Source organism: Cyanistes caeruleus, chromosome 21, assembly GCF_971803275.1.
Source record: "Cyanistes caeruleus chromosome 21, bCyaCae1.hap1.1, whole genome shotgun sequence".
NCBI classification, from domain to species: domain Eukaryota; kingdom Metazoa; phylum Chordata; class Aves; order Passeriformes; family Paridae; genus Cyanistes; species Cyanistes caeruleus.
The window spans coordinates 6,072,519-6,085,940 of NC_141721.1; the positions used below are offsets into that span (position 1 = coordinate 6,072,519).

Consider the following 13,422-nt stretch of genomic DNA (forward strand, 5'->3'; position numbering starts at 1 on the left):
GTGCCTCTCCTTGCCAAATAACTGGGCTGGAAAGTGAGGCTGTTAGGGAATGCTGCTTGAACTTACTCAGCACTCCTTTTCCCTCCCACAAAACCTATTTTTCTTGAGTATAAACATTATGGAGATGTGATGTGCCCTGATTTCTCCCAGCCTAGATCTAGCATATTTCTCACTGGTGAGCTGGACAGATCTCAAGTATTTTTTTTTAAAGTAAAAACAAGTTTTACATCAAAGTTTTAACAAGTAAATTTGTTAGTAAATCTATTTTCTAATGATCTTTATATAAAGGTTCACCTGCTGTGCCACTGAACACAGAGGAATGATGATTTATCCTTAGGAAGGAATAAGAATAGTTAAATAAGCACTAAACCAGTGAATATTTTGAAATTTTAAAATAAATTCAAATTAAAAATAGGTGTTAATGAAAAAACAGATCCTGGAATCAATAAAACTGAAGAGAAGCCCTCAGGAAGGTGGGGCTCCAGCACAAGTGCTGGATGTGGATGCCACCTGCTGGGTACTCACCCACAAAATCTGGCAGGGAGGAAAGTCACCTGGGAGCTGGAAACTGGATGAGATCCCTGGGATCACCTTGGCAGCAGTTCAGAGGCAGCAAATCCTGTAAAAAGCTGAAGGCACACTCACGATGGGGAGGATGCTAAAGCTGGTGCCTGTTTCATGCTAATGGCCAGTACAGGACATTCCCGAGCAGAATTCCCAGAGCTGCTTCTCTTTCAAAACTGTATTCTGCTGTGGCTGCTCTACAGCCTAGACCTCAGATATTTTTGTCTACCTAGGAGCTTTCATCACCAGTGGGATTTCTTGGAAGTGCTCTGCTGGAAAACCAAGTGGTGATTTGATCTTGTGAAGTGCTGCCAAACAATATTAACAGTTTTAACTTCCCTGCTGTGGGGCCATCCCTCACTCATCTGCGAGGATTCTGCAGGGACTGAGCTGCTCCATCTTTCCAGTTCATGGGGGACCATTTCCTGCTGGTCTTCAGGAGAAAATCACATTCCTGCTCCATGGTTGGAAGCACTGTGTTGTGAGGCAAAAGCCACTGCTCCTTGGTAACCACCTTTTTGAGTGCCACAGCACTGACACAAGGCAGAGATGAGGAGGAGGAGGGAGAGGAAGAGGAAAGGGAGGAGGAAGAGGAGGAGGCAGGTCAGTCCCCAACCTGCGTATTTGCTCACTCCGGGATGTGGAAATCAAAGCTCTTCTGGGCTGGCCCAAGGAAATATGAAGGGTTTGTTGTTACTGGCTGCTGAGCAAATGAGCTGGTGACTCATCAGCCTTTGCCACATGCTGCTTTTACAATTAGCATGCTGGAGTTCCAGACAAATGGGCTTTTATCAGCTAAAAAGGGAAATGAGCTCAGTTACTCTGGGTAAATCCAGGGCAATTCATTTGTAGACTGAGAACTTAAAGCTATATAATGGCGATCACTTCCAAGACAGCCAAATTCTCTCTTGCCATTCCTTCTCCCTTTTGGTTTAAGAACACCCTGACGACCAAGGTCTTTTGGCTTTTCCAGTTTAATTTTATCTGGGGTATCTTTTTGATAGATAACCCATTTCCCGTTTGTTCCTCTCCTAATGGTTATGCAGAACAGATGATCCCCAAGAAAGAGAAGCCAATTTACTCTCCCTTTCCTCGGGGCCCTTCTGATGCTTTACCATGCTTGGCTCACACACAGGTTTGCATCATCTGATCTCTTGCACAGATCCTGGAATGCTATGAGATGAAGGAGTCATACCACTGATGGTTCCCCTAAAAATCGGTTTTATGTGCTAGACTTGTTGGTGTCTCCAACAGGAAATGCCAAAGCTGGGAAGCAGATCTGTGCATGAGCTACTACTGAAAAGTTAACCAGGAACTGAGAGAAACCTGCTGTTAGAGATGGACACTTTCATTGTTTTATGGATTGCAAAGTGATTTTTGCAGAGCAAGGTGTCCTATCTTTAGTCCTTATCATCTCACCTGCTTAACAAAGGGAATTTGAGGGAGAAAACCCAAAAGTACTTTTTATATCTCTTCTGAGGCTTATGACTCTTCAGTCACAGCCATATGCAATGCAATCACATTGCTGGAATGTCTTTAATTCTGAGATCTGAGAAGGCAGCTCGGGCTGGGGAAGACAGAGGCACCAGGAGCAACACCTTGTGCCGCACAACCCTCAACTTGTCACGGTGCCCCGGCAAAGGCCACCCCATCCTTCCTCCCCAGGTCTTGGTTTGTGTTCCAGTTTTATCTACTGGAGAGCTGGGGCCTTACGAACGGAGCGGTGACCGCCGCGGAGCAACTCATGCAGGGGGTTCACAAGGGCAAACAGCGAACGCGTAGAGCCAAAGGCCGCATTATCCTGAGGGAGGACAGAACCTCCCCTTCCCTCGTAGTCCCCTCTGCTGGGAGCGCGCTTGGCTCCGCTCCGCTCCCGCGGCGGGCCCGGCCCGGGGCAGCGCTGAGGCCAGCGGGGGGCGCCGCGGCGCACGGTAATACCCACTCCGTGACGTAACGCCCCCAGCGCCTCCTCATTGGCTCTTCATCGCCCCGCCCGGGCGGCGCCTTCCTCGCGGTCGCTGCTGATTGGTGGGTTCGGGGACAGGTCCCGCCCCCCCGGGCAGCGCCGCTGCCCCTCTCGGCCGGGACCCGCAGCGGCGCGGCGGGAGCGGGGCCTGCGCGGGGCCATGGCGGGCGCGGCGCGGGGGCTCCGGGCGATGCCGCGGCTGCTGGTGCTCCTCTGGGCCTTGGTGCTGCCGCCGCTCTCGCTGCAGAGCCCGGCCCGGGCCCCCCACATCAAGAAAGCGGAGGCGGCGGCGGCGGTGCCCGGCGAGGCGCTGCGGTACCTGCACTCGGCCGAGCTGGGCGAGGCGCTGCGGGCGCTGGCGGTCACGGCCCCCCCGGGCCTGGTGCGGCTCTTCAGCATCGGGCAATCGGTGGAGAAGCGGCCGCTGTGGGTGCTGCGCCTCACGGCCGGGCTGGGCCCCGAGCGCCCTGACGAGCCGCCCGGCGGCGCGGCCCTGCCCGGCCGGCCGCAGGTGAAGCTGGTGGGCAACATGCACGGGGACGAGCCGCTGGCGCGGCCGCTGCTGCTGCGCCTGGCCTGGGAGCTGGTGCTGGGCTGGGCTGGCGGCGACGAGCGCATCGTCCGCCTGCTCAACACCACCGACCTGTACCTGCTGCCCAGCCTCAACCCCGACGGCTTCGAGCGCGCCCAGGAAGGCGATTGCGGCGGCGGCGGCGGCACCGAGGGCGGGCGGGAGAACAGCCGCGGCCGCGACCTCAACCGCAGCTTTCCCGACCAGTTCGGGGACGCCGAGCCCAACCTGGAGCCCGTACCCGAGGTGCAGACGCTCATAGACTGGATGCGCCGCAACAGGTGAGTGCTGCCCGCTCCCCTCCGCCCGGCGCGCCGCTCCGGGGAACGGGAGACCCCAGAATTCACTTCCCGAGGGTGTCAGCCAGCTCCCAGCCCTCCCCGGTGCTTCCCAGCAAGGCCTGGGGGGAAGAAGTGATTTCCACGCGTGTTTATCCTCAGCCTGCCTCCCTGCGTCGGCCTTTCATCGCAGCTGGGACTGTCCTATGCTGGGGAGAGCATTTGCATTTGGTGGCCCCAGTTTTTGTGCAGATGCCAAGGAGCTGCACCAGCCCTGCGGGGCACACCCTGCACACACCCAGATGTTCCGGCCTCCGTGGCCATCTGCATGTGTCCCATCTCCTCCAACTTGCGGCTGGAAACTTCTCACCTGCTTTGCTGTGAGCTTGTCAGTGGGTCTTGCTCGTAGGGCCAATAATGCTTACTCCACAAACTGTGGGATGCTGGAAATATTTGGGGTTAAGTGTCCTCTGTACGACCATGTTAATAAAGTTGTGTTGGACAGGGCTTCTTCCCCTCACCTTTGTGTTCCATGGGGAATTCCCTGGATTTAGCAATAATGCCCTATGCAGCAGCATTTGCAAAGGCAAGCCCTGTTTTTACAGCTGCCTTCCCCATGTGTTCAGTTGAAGCACGTGGGGCTGAGCCTCGAGCATCCATGCTGACCCGTTTGTCCCTCCCCATCCTAAGGGATAGCACAGGAGGAAGCTGCTGTGCCTGGAGTGGGGTAGCCCGGGAGGGGAGATGGTGCTTTTAAACCCAGCTCTGGTGTTGGGTTCTGGGGCAATCCTAGAAAAAGCAGTGGCCGAGCTGGGCACTGATTCTTCATTTGTCATGTGTTCTTCAGAGAACTGTGTAAGGTGCAGACTACAAAGGTCAATGCAACCAACCGTGGGAAATCGTGCAGAGAAAGCAGCAGTGCACTGCAGCAAACTGTGGCCTTCTTTCCAAAATAGGGTTAGAAAGACATGAAGAGGGAGTGACAGTGCACCCAACCAACACACAAAACATTCAGCATTGTATAGTGTTTGCTTGTGTTTGGGAAACAAAATTTGTGTGAGCAAATGATCTTTATTAAAACTTGGTGGATGGTAGTAACCACAGGGATGGTGCTCCAGAGGAACTGCAGAAACTTCACCAGTGGCTGCTTGTCCTAAGAATCCTTTAGGACAGTTCTGGTGCAGCGCTTTGCACTAAAATCCCTCTAGATTTGGTTCAGCTCAAAATTGGTTTATAGGGAAACTCATGTGCATTCTTCATATCCTTTTGAAAACGCCTTGAGCTTTTTATTTTTTTCTCTTAGTATGTGAGGTGGGATTTGCTCTCAGCCAGGGTGAAACAGGAAGAATGTGGTGCTTTGTGTGTCCCTCTGCCTGGCAGCACCAGTTAATACTGGCGTTATTGTTAGACTAACATAACTGCTGATAGAAAAACGAATGAGTAAACAGAACTGTTTGATTAAAAAGGGAGATAGTGGGTGTAATGCAATTTGTGTGCACTATTTTAAGCAAGGTAAAGGTATTGGTCACATTACCTCTGCTTGGAAACCAAATCCCATTTGAGCAAATGCACAGGAGAGCTCTTCTTTCCCCTCAGTGCTGTGTTTGATGGGAAGAGCAGAACAGAGGAAATTACCTATGGTAGTCATTGAAAAGCTTGTGCTGCCTGTGATCAAACTGAAGGGGGGTATGGGGCTTGCCCTGTTATTTTTTCTGGCTTGGGATTTTAACAACTCTTTCTCACATCCAGATTTTATTTGGGAGTTAATTCTGGTGTACATACCAGATGTACTCAGAGCTTGACAAGAGCTGTGTGCATTGCTTTGTCTGTCACCAAGCTTGGGGGCTCAGTGTTAGGTTGCAGAAAAAACCTTCTTCCATCTCCAGCATTGATTCCACTTCCAGTTATGTGTATTTTGCCTCATTAATCCCAGATAGAGTTTGGGTGCTCCAGAGAGTGTGGTTTGGGTGGGAAAGCAGCAGAATAACTGGTTGGGTAGCTGTAGCCAACTTCCTGTTGGAATGTTTCCAGTCTGACTTTTTCTCTCTTTCCTTCCCAACCCCAGGTTTCTGCTCTCTGGCAATCTCCATGGTGGCTCTGTGGTGGCAAGCTACCCCTACGATGACTCTCCCACACACAGGCCCACAGGAGTCTACAGTAAATCAGCTGATGATGAAGTCTTCAAATATTTGGCAAAAGCTTATGCTTCACATCACCCCATCATGAGAACTGGCAAACCCAACTGCCCTGGAGAGGAGGGAGAGACCTTCCCAGATGGCATCACAAATGGTGCCCAGTGGTACGATGTAGAAGGTAAACTGTGCCCACCCAAGAACTCACATCCAGACCAGTGGCGATTATCTCAGAGGAAAGAACTGGGGATTAAGTAATATTTTTAGCTTTGAATATGTTCTGGCAGCTTGAAATGAATAGAGAACATCATGGGAACACCAACTGATGAGTAACAGCTTGGGAGGTGTTTTTAGAAAAGAAATCACAGTAAATTGAAGGGTTCTTCCTGACCCCCTTATATGGTGGAGAGTTGTCCTGCATGTGGGAGGCTTTGTAATTTTGTGATTATAGAATAGCCTGTTGTAAAACTATGTGAAATTTAGATATGTGTTCTGCACTAACCAAGAAGTTTTTGCTGGAAATGGAGTCTGCAGCTTTTCCATGGACTGCTGCACTCATAGACCTGTGTGGAGGGTGGCAGCCTGCATGACCTGTTCTTATCCACCAGTGTGGGAGATCTAGAAGGGATCTGAATTTTGCCCTGCAGGAACCTCTAGGAGGGCTTTTGATCCCTCCATCACACAGCTGCACATGAAAGTGAGCTGAATAGGAGCAAATTACCTCCTGGTGCCCCCACTCTGCCTTTGCAGATGGAGGTTACTAGCCTAGCTCAGCCATGCAGTGGGTTGCTCTCTGTGTGTCGGTTTGGATGAAAGTATAAATAATAATTCATGTAGGAGAAGCTCTCATGGGAAGGAGGGCTCCCAAGTTACCCCATTGCTGTGGTTCCTTGGTGGATGTTGTACAGCCACAGCTTCGCCAGGCAGGGCAGGAACATCTGTGGTGAGAACACAACAAAAAAGTTGCAGAAATTATCTCAAGAAGTTGTGTTGCTGTGCTGCTCTGCTTTCCCCTCTGCTGTGGCTGAGGAATGATGGCAGAAGCACTGCTGAGTATGCAGTGACAGCCAATGTTGTTTATCCTTCAGAGCTTACAGCTTAATGATTTCTGGTGACACAGTGTCTTTCTGGAACATGGGCTTTGTAGCAGAGTCCTGAGTTAATCCTGCATCCAGCTTTCTTGGGAAGGCTGGAGAGGGACCCATTATAGGGCCTGAGCACATCATCTCTGAAGGAGGAAGGCTTGATTTTTAGCAGTGGCTGAATCATCCCTCAGGATTTCACTGGGCAAATAAGATGATGTGTTCAAATAAGATGTGGTTTGATCCCTTTCTCTGCCAGCTGTCTCTTTCCCTCTACCCTGCTGAGCACACCAGCCCTGGTGTTTGCTGGCTCAAGGTTCATTCTGCTGCCGTGAGAAGTCCAGCAGGAAAGTTTGTGTAATCTGGTGACTTGGCTTGTGAGGGAACAGGATATCCTGGATGATCTGTGCTGCCTTGTTGTGGTGGCTGTTGTTACCAGCAAACACTTCAGCTGGGAAGTTTCTTAATGGCAGCTCTGAGGTCTTCTGTCCTTGTAATGAAGTGGGGTGGGTGTGCTCTGAGGAGAAAGTTATTCCAGAGCTTTGGGTCTGTGTTCCCCTGACACCAGAGCTGCATTTTTCACTGCAGGGATGACATTTTCATCCTCCTGCTTGGCTGTGGGGCAGCTGGTTGGTGACTGTGGCATTTGTGTGTGAACTTTGCAGGCAGAGCCTTTGCTCTGACAACAGGACAAGGAAATGGCATAATTTTCTTTTCACAGGAAATGAAAGGTGTGAACTGCAGACCAGATTACTGTGTGCTGCCATCACTGTGGTTTATATCTATCCAATAGCCTCCAGCACCCAGTCTCTGCAGAAATAAACCCTTTCTCTGTGACAAGCCACAGTGCCAGGCTCAGTACTGATGGCTACTCAAGGGCAGAGATTGCAGTCCTGCTGACGTGGACTCTGAGAGTGGAACATTGCTGAGGGTGGCAGCAGCAGTTCCCCCAGAGCCAAGAAATTAATGTAAAATGCAGCCCAGGGAGAGTATGGGTGAACTGCCCAATATCATGCATGTAATTTGATGTTGTGTAAATTCACCCCTTCGAGGTTGTAGGTTTTAATGTTTATTTTTAGTAGTGGATGAAGAATAAGCAGAGGGGAGTCAGTTGAAAGTGGTGTGACAGAAGCAGCAAAACCATTAGAGAGGCTGTTTTGAGTTATCTGAGTTGTTCAGCTCTGTGCCAAGGACTGCAGAGGCTTGTGCTTGGGAAAGGAGGTCTTTCCCAGTGACTGCAGAATTGAAATGTGTGGTGAAATGAGGCTGAGGAAATCCCAGTCCATGAGCTGAGCTCTAGAGGTAGATAACCAGAGCTCATGGTTCTGAGTGGTGCAGGGCACGTGCTCGAGGCCTCCAGATCAGGTTGTGCCAGGACAGACTCCTGCAGGCTCCAAGTGAGCTAAAGCCAGAAAAAACAAAGAAATGAAAACAGAGTGTTTCAACAGGTGGAAATTTTCCTGCCATATTTTATCATGTGAAATCAAATGTGCTGGAGAGCAAACTGCCATGGGATTCATTGTCCTGGAGTTACCAGTTCAATTTTATGCTGGTGCCAGACTCCATTAACTTCAATTTGAGTTTGCAAACAGCCTCTTATATGTGTCAGATCGAGATGGCAAGTACAAACCATGAGAGTAATTGCTAAGGTCAAGTGTGCACAGAGGAAGATGGATCTCTGCCAGGCAGCTGAATTTGGCTCCTGCATTCCAGCTGCTGTAGGTAAGCATTTTGTTACTGGGATGCTCTTTAGAGGCTATCTCTGGTGTGCATGTTCTTTCTCTTCCTTTTTAACCTTTGAGGGTTTTAACTACCAAGTGGCTGGTTCAGATCAAGGGAATACATGCAAAGTTAGGCTGGGGTATGGAGAGCAGTTGAGAAACCACTCTCATCTATGGCTGGGATGTGCTTTGCCTTTGTGTTGTTAAGAGATCCAGATCAGAAACTAAATTCAGCATGAGTGTATTTTGTGGGCGGCCTTGGAAGGTTTGTTTTTATGTACAGTCCCTTCCTAAAAGATATTTTCTTGCTAGTGTGACTCTGATGTCTGGCTGTTGGAGATGTTTCTGGTGTCTACTGGGAGGCACTTCCTGGGTTGAAAGTGGATTTCGGTTACCTGTGTGCTTGCTGGGTTGTTTTGATTGTGGTTACCAGCCACACTGAGCTTTCAACCAGCTTTTAGTGCAGTTAAAATAAGTGCTGAGAACAGTGTGGCGTCACTGGCCTCTGTTTCCTGGGCATGGCAGAGGGCACGTGCACTGAGTGAACTCTTGCAGAAGCTCTCAGCCATGTCTTTCTGGGGATATGCACGATTTGCTGCACTTATGTGCTTGTATTTTCATAAAAGTCTTGCTGCAGTTCATTTTCTTCTTGAGAGAAGTAATTGGCTTGATGGTTTGAATGTCTTAAGGCCTCTTTTCACATCTGTCATGAATTGCTGGGCAGTCTTGGGACTGCCCTTGTCTTTGAGAAAAGGCTGCTGGGCTGGGTTTCTCTGAGTCATACAGCTGCTGCTGTTGGAGGCCCAAACCTCACCTCCTCTCAGATTTATTTATTAAATAAATTGATTAATTAAATCATTATGATGATTGCAGACTAATGGACTAGAACATTCCTCTGCCTACTTGGTGCTGCTGCTGGTGCTCACTCAGTCCCATGCTATGAGATAATCAGTTCTGAGCAGAGTCAGCAGCTTGTGCCATGTATTGAATCATGTCTCCAGCTTGCTTAGTGCCATCTGCTCTCTCTGCAGAGCAGACATGACTGTTTTTCTGCTTTAACTTAGCTGCAGGTTCCTTATCTGCTGATGTCTGTTCCAGTGAGAGTTGGAATTAGTTTTTTGCATAGCGCAGTTTGAAAATAGAGTCCTTGGCTGGCCTGGCAGGCTTCTCCTGGCACGTGGAGTATTTATGGTATCTGGATCCTCAGGCCTGGCTCTAGAGAGCTGCATTCTCCTGGTCTGAGCTTGGCAGGGGGTAGAGGCCCCCCTGTCAGTGTGAGCTCTACAGTTTTGTGCTGCAGGAGGCCTGGGATCCCTGCCTGAAGCGCAGTTCTGATGCTCAGGGAGAGGGTGAGAGCAAGAGAGAGGTTTGTTCTGAGCATTTCTGTGACCTACTGCCAGCCAGGGGTACACTTGCTGTGACAGTAAGCTGCTCACTGATAAAAAGGGGAATGGTGCTTCATGGGGAGGCTGAAATTTTTCAGTGTGGGCTAAAAGACACCCTGTGATTAAAATGCTGAAGGGTTTGATAACTCCAACAGGTTATCCTAGATATTACCCAGAGCAGAAGCACTGTAGTCTGGCAGTTTTATGCCTCAGGGGTGTATTTCTGCTCTGCTCCATGAATGTAGTGTTTTTTAGTGCAGGCTGAGTACAGTTCTGTCTTTACCCCTCTTGTGTCTCTGCACAGTCAGGGGAAGCTGTGCAGATGGTATGTGGGAAAATACGTAATTCCACATGCTGTAAAAATAACTGTCCTGCTCTGCAACAGAGCCATGTGAAGGCCAAATATGTGCAGTGGATACAATCCAAATTTTCAAGAATGCAGTGGACTACTTTCTCTAAGAGACAGTTTTACCAGAATTGATGTAGCAAACTGTAATTTAGTCCGTTGCTGTTCTATTATGGGTGAGCATCTGTCCTAAATTTGCTCGAATGGCAGATGAAGCGCTAAATATGTTTCATAATGGCTCTGGTTTACATTTTGGATGTTTTCAAATGCATTAACGTCCTGCTAGGAGCAGATGGTTATGGGCTGGCAAATTGTTTCACTTGGTGTGGTGTTTACTGGTGGGAGGGCAGCCTGCTGTTCGTGCTGTTCTGAGCCTGGTAACAGGAGCTGAGTGAAGCTGAGGGTGGATCATACTCACAGCCCTTGTTTCTCTAACCCCTTGAACTGAGTTTGAGAGTTAGAAAGTCCTCCAGCATGTTGTGGCCCCCTGTGCTACACAGAAAAGTCTTTCCTGCTTTGGTATCAGCGCAAGCTGCAGTGCTCTCCTGGCTGCAGGTGACACTCGATTTGTTACAATGAAATCTCCATGTTCCCTTAGCAGCAGGCTCCCAGGAGAACTGGGAGGAACTGGGACATCTTTGTTTTGGTACCTTCCCACACATCTTCCCAGGGGCCTGTTCTAAATCCTACTTTATGCTTTTAGTCCATCCATGCTTTACCCAGCTGAGTGGGGCTATTGAATTCAGAGCAGTGGACCCTGACCTTTTTGGCCACCACCTCTGGTAGAAGCCTCTTCTGCTTGGTCAAGTGCTGCTGTTCCTGAGCAGGCATTAACACAGACCCTGCTAATGCCAGGCAGTGCATTTGCATCAGGATATTGACCCATTCTGGCTGGTTAATTTGCCAGTGCCATGGAGGGCCCCTCATTTCAAGGGGCTCGTGAATGATTAGGAAACTGCTCAGCTGCTTAAAGTAAATGAGGTCTGTTGGCACAGCATTAATGCAGCACTTCAGTGGGCCAAGCAAAGGATGGGTGCACAAAATCTGTATTTCTTACAGTCCTTCCTGCTGGGGCTCTGCAGGCTGGTGCCATAATATCTGCCACAACTCTCTGCTTTCCTTCTCCTGGACTTGGCATCTGCCTCCTGTGGAGAAAATGCATTGCTGTTCTTTGAGAGGGGGACTTCTGAGAGTCAATTCATCTCCTCCAGAAGAGACTGGGCACTTGTGTCCAGGTGACCCTGGTGGGAATCATTCTGTTGGTGTGGAGGTCTCTGGGCTCTGGTTGCAGGTGCTGCTTTGCAGGTTGGGATGGAGCTGTCTAGGAAGTGGTGGCCAAGGCTGTGACATACCAGTCTGCCTGTGTTCTAACTAAATAAGTTTGTGTAAGCCAGAAGACTTTGTCAGCATGCAAAAAACGTCATGTGATCTGTCTTCCTTACTGACACAGCTGCTTGATTGAGTGGTGGGAGCAATCCTTTTGTGTGATCATCTGGCTGCTGTCATGTGGTGGAGTTTAGCAGGGTGATTCTGAAAGCTGTTTCACAGACTTGTGGTGGTTTTGAAATGTCCTTTTTACTCTTGAAAGCTCCCAGAAATGTTTAGAGGGGTGAACATTTGCAATCTTCAGCAGTATGCTCAAGTCTGGGCTCCAGATTAGTGTTGATACCTGCAGCCCTCAAGTCCTGCTGATATGATTCAGTCCTGTTTGAGGAACAGCTTTTCTTGCTGAGAGTTAGTTGTAAACTTCAGCAAATGGGGTCAGGACAGTTGCTGGGACAAGGTGACCTTTTTGATTCATAGCAGTGCATGTGGTTTCCCTGGAGGGCAAGAGCAGCAAGATGAGGTTAGTGCTGGGAAACAGCTCTGTGCACTCCTGTTTCTGTGTGCTCACCAAGCTTTGGCTGGTTTAGCACTAAGCTAACAAACTGTCTCCAGGTGTTGCAACATCCTTTCATTGTTTGAAACTCCTGCCTTACAGAGGAGGGGTGGGAGGAGGTTGGTGACTTGGCCAAAAACAAATTTCTCAGACTTTCCCAGGTGGACCTTTCTCAGGAGCAGGCACTTGGATAAGGAAAGAGCGGCTGAGGAAATAGAGAAGGGGAAGCCTTGTTCTGATCCTGTCTAGAGTTTTGCTAAGAGGCCTTTGGGAGAACAGTTGTCCTTGAAACTGATTCCAGTGTGCAGATTTGAACTGCCAGCTCCCAAGTTGATAGTCTGGTGTTCTTTCCTATCAAACTCATTTTGAGTGAAGTAACCTCTCTTGCAGGCAAACCTCACAGATCTTGAGGTAGCTTAGAATGCTCAGGGAAGGACTTGGCAGCTGGAATGTTCAGAGTCTGGTGTGGCACACTGGGCTTGTCGTATCTGGAAATGTAAAATGAACCTGTTTGAATTCCCAAGAGCTGTGCTGATGGACACATGAGACAAAAGGACTGTCACTTTGAGCTGGCTGTGGCTGATTTCAATGGCCCGGTGTTCCAGTTACAGCATAGGCTGTCATGATAATGTGACCTGACTTTTCTCCTTAGGCTGCTCACTCTGGAGCTGGGCAGCATCCTGGGGAGATGCCATGTGGGGCTGAAGGACAAGGAGAAACAGCATCCTGTGGTGGGGTGTGTGTGCATTGCTCTTGGGACATCTCTGCCCCTTTTTCTCAGGTGGGATGCAGGATTACAACTACGTGTGGGCCAACTGCTTTGAAATCACATTGGAGCTGTCCTGCTGCAAATACCCACTGACTTCTGAGCTTCCAAAGGAGTGGGCAAACAACCGTGAATCTCTTCTGGCTTTCATTGAGAAGGTAGTGAGGGCTGGGCGTGGGGGTGGGCATCTGTGAAAACCTGTGTGTCCATGGTGGTCTGAGAGCACCGTGTTCTGGTGCCCTTGTGGCTTTGTTTGCCATGTGAGGTAGCACAGATGCTGCAGCTGCTCTTTGGAGGTTGGTGGCTGCAAAGCTGCTGTGTTTCTCTGTGGTTCTGCCACAGCTCCCACGTGCCCCACAATGGCAGAGCTCTGCTCTTGTGGGGTGCAGTGTTAGAGGGACTGATTGGTGCTGATCTCTCTAAGTCATGCCAAGTACTGGCTGGTCTCAGTGCCATGAATCTCCAGTGATGTTCACAAGCATCAACACTGCAGAGACCCTGGCTTGCAGAGCCCTCTTCCAGGCTGTCTCCAGATGCTGTGTATGAGTTGAGTAGGTGGCGGTTTAGCCTAGGATCAGAGGCAGCTGAATTAGGCCTGTGACCCTGCTGTGTTCATATTGCAGTTTGCCCATTCTGATGAATTAGAGAGTTTGTTAGGCAGAGTCAATCCTGAGATCCTGCTGCCTTCCCTGTCCATGCTGGAATTCCTGTCCTTCCTGTCTGGTTGAGCAC

At 49.7% G+C, this 13,422-nt stretch overlaps 2 protein-coding genes across 7 annotated transcripts in view; one reads left to right on the forward strand and one right to left on the reverse strand.

Moving 5' to 3' along the window:
• Positions 1-2,526, reverse strand: part of TMIGD1 (transmembrane and immunoglobulin domain containing 1) — a 9,665-nt gene extending 7,139 nt beyond the window's left edge. Inside the window, exon 1 of one of the 3 annotated variants that reach the window (XM_023939263.2) lies at positions 526-2,526. The gene's annotated coding sequence lies outside the window, so the exon portion shown is untranslated. The remainder of the gene's footprint in view (positions 1-525) is intronic. The other 2 variants (XM_086859981.1, XM_086859980.1) reach the window with 2 other exon arrangements.
• The window catches only part of CPD (carboxypeptidase D), a 36,866-nt gene that overhangs the window by 8,899 nt on the left and 14,545 nt on the right, over positions 1-13,422 (forward strand). For 2 of the 4 annotated variants that reach the window (XM_086859978.1, XM_086859976.1), the window contains 3 exons: positions 3,191-3,382; positions 5,445-5,692; positions 12,706-12,848. In XM_086859978.1, coding sequence (XP_086716104.1) covers positions 3,369-3,382; positions 5,445-5,692; positions 12,706-12,848 — 405 coding nt within the window. In that variant the 5' untranslated portion in view covers positions 3,191-3,368. Of the gene's footprint in view, positions 1-2,475; positions 2,593-2,621; positions 3,383-5,444; positions 5,693-12,705; positions 12,849-13,422 lie in introns of those variants that run through there. The other 2 variants (XM_086859979.1, XM_023939533.2) reach the window with 2 other exon arrangements.